This window comes from Agelaius phoeniceus (assembly GCF_051311805.1).
Source record: "Agelaius phoeniceus isolate bAgePho1 chromosome W unlocalized genomic scaffold, bAgePho1.hap1 SUPER_W_unloc_1, whole genome shotgun sequence".
NCBI classification, from domain to species: Eukaryota; Metazoa; Chordata; class Aves; order Passeriformes; family Icteridae; genus Agelaius; species Agelaius phoeniceus.
The window spans coordinates 8,448,718-8,454,169 of NW_027509866.1; the positions used below are offsets into that span (position 1 = coordinate 8,448,718).

General features: G+C 51.5%; 1 protein-coding gene across 1 annotated transcript; it reads left to right on the forward strand.

Moving 5' to 3' along the window:
- The first annotated feature begins 4,291 nt into the window (after window positions 1-4,291).
- Window positions 4,292-5,224, forward strand: LOC143692540 (olfactory receptor 14C36-like). Its single transcript, XM_077172787.1, has one exon. It carries the CDS (start codon window positions 4,292-4,294, stop codon window positions 5,222-5,224), a length of 933 nt encoding a protein of 310 aa, XP_077028902.1.
- Window positions 5,225-5,452: the final 228 nt, after the last annotated feature.

A 5,452-nucleotide genomic window follows, 5' to 3' on the forward strand; every position in this document is an offset into this window, starting at 1 on the left:
CCAGGCTGGCACTGCCGGCGCTGCTGCTCTCGGCTGCCGCCTGCAATCCTTACAGGCAGCCCTTAGGCCGGCTCAGGAGCCGCTCGGAGCCGTGCCCGAGGGCTGGCCCCGACCCCCGGCCCCCAAGGGCACTTGTCCCTTCATCTCTGCACTGCCACATTCCAAGCTCATTTGTCAGCTTCCTCCTGCCCTTCCTTCCTGCGGGGCAGCGTTAGGGGCTGTCCCAGCGGCTTTCCTCCCGCACGGCTGCAGCCCCTTGCCCACTGCTCCCTGGCGGGAGCCAGAGCTGCTTTGCAGCCGGGCACCCCCGCCGTGTCCCGCAGCCCGGGCCGGCTCCTGCCCGCTGCCGGCGAGGCCCCGCGGCTGGGCCCGGCCATCCCGGGCCAGAGCAGCTCCCTGCCCGGGGGAACACAGGGGGACACGGGGGGATGTGAAATACAAAGCTGTGTGTCGTGTCAGGTACACACAGGCAATGTGTGTATTTGTGATTGCGACATGTGTGGAGACCGACAATAGGAGAGTTGTGAATTCTAATAATAACTGAGGAAAGTAAAGCATGGAAGAAGTCCTTTGAACCCATCTTTTGTTTGCAATTGACCTTGGTTGATTTAGGAGCATTGGCATTAAAGCATTAAGAATGTTGCTTCTTGCTTGTAGTTAATCCTTAAAGAGTTCTGCAATAATAACCTTTTGAAGCATAATTTTAGAACATTGCTCGTATCCTTGAAACTATAGCTTTGGAATATATATAAAGGAAACATGCTTATCTCACGCCTTATTGAAGCAGAGAAAATCAGCTTGAGAAAGGAAGATGAACACCACCTCAAGGATTTATAGTTTCAACCAAGGGAAGCTGGACATCACTGTTGTTAGATTTATAGTCTCTGCAATTAAAAGGAGGACCCACATCTGGACAGCTGGACCTCACCAGATGGGATTTGTCTTTCTTCTTTTGGAAACCGGACTGCCACCATCTGGGGATACTCCTTTTGGGATACATCCTGAGAAAAGCTAAATCACAATAGTACATAGAATTGTGACGTAAAAATTGGGAATAGAAACTGCTGATGAGTAAGAATTGGAATAGAAACTGCTGAGAAAGCTGATGAGTACCCCTATAAATACCTGTAACCCTCAATTATCGGGGTGCAGTTGGAGGGAAAACTTCCCCCACTGTACCCAGCGCTGTATTGCTCATACTTTACCATATTAATTAATAAATTGATTGCTGCTTGAACATTGGCCTAGTCAAGCTTCTTATTTATGCCATCCATAACTGTAAAAGGAAAACTCCCTGCTGAACTGAACAAGAGTAGAGGGAAATCAAGGCAGAGCCATGGTTTGTCAGGACTTGCTGCATCCTGATGAGCCCTGTGGTGCATTTGGAGCTGAGCCCTGGAACCTCAGGGCCTGAGAGGAGATTGCACAAACCTTTCCAGGAGTCAAAGTCAGAAGAAAACCCCAAAGTGTCTCAAAGCATGAATGGGTCTAAGTGAGGTCCATCCCAAACACAGGATCCTCATGGACTCCTTGGAGGTGACAACTGGAGGCTAGGATGGACCAAAAATTTCTCAGAGTCTCAGTGTGGAAAAGAAATTACAAACTACCTTAAAAAATCTGAGTATCTCCAAGCATTACTGAGCCCCACTGAGTGTCAGTACAAAGCTCTCCAGGGACTCATTAAAGCAGATAATTGGAGCCATGATTGCACAAACCTCTCACAAAGTCTGTATCAAAAGGGAAACACCAAGTACCTTCAAATAACTGAAGTAACCTGTAGTATTAATGAGCCCCACTGAGTGTTGTTACTGACAAAGCCTCTCCAGGGACTAATTACAGCAGATAATTGGAGGCCATGATTGCACAAACCTCTCAGAGCCTCCAAGGCAAAAGCCAAAGCCAAAGTCCTTTGAAAAACCTGCAGTCCCTGCAGGGAGCATGAAGGAGCCGCCAGGGCCATTGCTGAGCAAGGCTCCCCAGGGACTCCTTGCAGCAGATCCTTGAGGCCACTGGGATGTGGGCTAGGGGGGGATGCTGAGGGCAGCACAAGGGGCTGACAGTGCCCAGCCTGGCTGGGGCTGTGCCAGGAGGCCCCAGGGCCTCAGGACAAGGTGTCTCCTCCCAGCCCTTGCTGGCAGAGACCCTGCTGTGCCCCAGGGCACCAAGACTTGGCTTCTCTTTGTCCCCACCTGTCATCACTGCCTGCAGTTCTCTGCTCTGCCTGGGGCCTGGGGACACTTGCTCAGTCGTGTCCCTCTCTGGGACCCATTACAAGTCCAAGAAACTTTGGAGTTGGATTCTGCCTTGGAGTTCTGCAGAGGTTTCTTCAGCTCCCTCTCAGGGACTGATGTTCAGGGCCTGAGCACAAAGGCCCAGAGGCTGATTAAAGTCCTTGTGCTGTGTCTGTGCTGCTGAGCTGGGCTGGGCTCCTGGCCCAGAGGCAGCTCCTGCTCACCAAGAAGAGCTTCAAAAGCACATTTCTCTGGATGAGCAGCTCTTGTGCCAGCCCAGCAGGGCTGGGGCACTGCCTGCAGCCAGCCCGGGCACAGCACAGAGGCACAGAGAGCTTCAATCAGTCAGGGCTGGGAAGGGGCTGAGAAGTGCCTGGGGCACAATCACTGCCAGCCCTTGGCACAGGAACCTCTGGCTGCAGGACAGTGCAGCTGCAGCTCCTGGAGCCATCTGCTCAAGCTGGAACATGCCAATGCCTGCAGAGCCTGTGAGTACAACTCTGGGTATTTCTGGTGCAGGGGAGGTGAAAGATTCATGAAGCTCTGACATGCTGAGGGGTTCTGATCAGTCATAGAATATTTCCAAGACTAGGATTTTGAAAAAATATAAGAAATTTCTTAAGACTTTGTATTCAGTTTCCTACTATTGAGGAATGGTAGGGACGTAGTGATAAATATTAAAGGATGATTATAAATTTTGACAATTCCTTGTAATATCTGACCTGGTAAATTTTGCTTATGAATTATTATTTATGAAATTTTAAAAGTTCCCAAGACATCTGAACTGTTACTTTTAGTGATCAATAGGTTCACAGGAGATCCCTAATGTACTTTCAGCCCCTCTGCCCAAGGACAGCAGCAGCATCACCTTTGCTGGAGCTATCAGGCTCAGTCTGAGCTGTCCTTTCTCCAAGCTGCAAACAGCACCTGCCCCCAGCCAGTGCCCTGCAAACAGGCAGGGTTCTGTAGGACCAAGGAGAGTGCACAGAGATTTGGGGTCTGTGAGTGCTGGCAGGGAGAGATCAGGCACAGGGAAACACCTGCAGGAGGAAAATCTCCAGGAGGCAGAGAGAAGATCAGGCAATGAGAGAAAACAAAGCCCAGCAATGCTGTGGCAGGGAGAGTTGAGAGATGCCCACAGGAGCCCCTGCAGTGCAGCCCCTCCCTCTGAACAAGCCCCCTCCCTCCTGTGCCCCAGCCAAGCCTCTGCCCTCAGGGCCGGGGCTCCAAGGCGTGCAGCCCCTCCTGTGCAGGCAGAGCTGCAGCAGAGCCGTGGGGCAGCTCTGCAGCCCCGGGCCCAGTTCCCTCTGCAGAGCACAGGGCTGGGAGCAGCTGCCCGGCCCTGGGGGCTCTGGCAGGGGCACAGCTGGCTCAGGGTGACGCTGTCCCCAGGGCCCGGCTCTGGGCAATGCTGTCAGTGCAGCCAGGGAAGGAGCTGCATCTCCCACAATCCAATGCCATCAGAAGGACAATTGGAAGTCTCCCTGAGATTTCAGTCCAAGCTGGGAGCTTCAGTCCAGGGTGCAAACCTGTCCTAGAGCATCTCTGAGTTATAAGATGGATGGGGAAAGGCAGAGGTGTTGTGACACTGAAAATGTTGCTGGGTTGGTGAAATGAGCAACATGAGTCCTTGGCAACAAAAGTGGAGCTGGGCTGAGCTGGATCCATCTGCTCTAAGCAGTACCTGTTGATCTTTACAGAAAACTTGGGAGTGTGAACATCCTTCATTTGTGAAAAGTGAAAGCCCAGAAAAACTCCAGAGAGACTCAAGTGAGGGACCATCTCCCCACAGTCTTCACTTACCATCTTTCCTCAGTGAACTCACTCTGTTCTACCAGAGGGCAGTAGAAATGCTGAGGGTTTCTGATATCCTAGAATACCAGGAGAGACATGGGGACAGCTTAAAAAGAAAACTCTAGAACTCTAAAAAAAAGAACCATGTCCATGTGTGTTACAGAAGAGGGTGTATGGGAAATGGCTTTGATTTTGGTTACAGGTATCTCCCCTAACTCTTCACTGTCCTTTCTCAATGAACAGGTCCCCATGCCAAGGCACAGCAAATGTCGAACAGCAGCTCCATCAGGCACTTCCTCCTGCTGGCATTGGCAGACACGCGGCAGCTGCAGCTCCTGCACTTCTGCCTCTTGCTGGGCATCTCCCTGGCTGCCCTCCTGGGCAACGGCCTCATCATCAGCGCCGTAGCCTGCGGCCACCACCTGCACACGCCCATGTTCTTCTTCCTGCTCAACCTGGCCCTCGCTGACCTGGGCTCCATCTGCACCACTGTCCCCAAAGCCATGCACAATTCCCTCTGGGACACCAGCAACATCTCCTACACTGGATGTGCTGCTCAAGTCTTTTTCTTTATGTTCTTCATTGGAACAGAGTATTTCCTCCTGACCGTGATGTGCTACGACCGCTACGTGTCCATCTGCAAACCCCTGCACTACGGGACCCTCCTGGGCAGCAGAGCTTGTGCCCACATGGCAGCAGCTGCCTGGGCTAGTGGCTTTCTCACTGCTCTTATGCACACGGCCAATACATTTTCCCTGCCCCTGTGCCATGGCAATGCCCTGGGCCAGTTCTTCTGTGAAATTCCACAAATCCTCAAGCTCTCCTGCTCCAAATCCTATCTCAGAGAATTTGGGGTCATTGTTTTTAGTGCCTGTTTATCATTTGGCTGTTTTGTGTTCATTGTTTTCTCCTATGTGCAGATCTTCAGGGCTGTGCTGAGGATCCCCTCTGAGCAGGGACGGTACAAAGCCTTTTCCACCTGCCTCCCTCACCTGGCTGTGGTCTCCCTGTTCCTCAGCAGTGCCATATTTGCTCACCTGAAGCCCCCCTCCATGTCCTCCCCGTCCCTGGATCTGGCCCTGTCAGTTCTGTACTCGGTGGTGCCTCCAGCCCTGAACCCCCTCATCTACAGCCTGAGGAACCAGGAGCTCAAGGTTGCAGTGTGGAGACTGATGACTGGATGGTTTCAGAAACATTAAACTGTTGGCCAATTTCTACAAATCACTTGTAATAAAAGTTCTCTTTGATACTTCTTGTTGATTTAATTTTGGAGGTATTTTTTCCTTTGTTTTCGTATTTTCATATTGTCCAAAAAGAAATGTCAATCTTTGTGCCCTTTCTCATTCTGTTTCTCTCCACCTTCCCTGTGGCCACAGACTGTGTCTGTGAGGGGCTGCACTCTTGGTGGCTTTAAAGGAAATAAAGGA

What these genes read in the sequence shown, in the direction of transcription:
- LOC143692540 (XM_077172787.1), top strand. Translation starts at nt 4,292, where the DNA reads ATGTCGAACAGCAGCTCCATCAGGCACTTCCTCCTGCTGGCATTGGCA.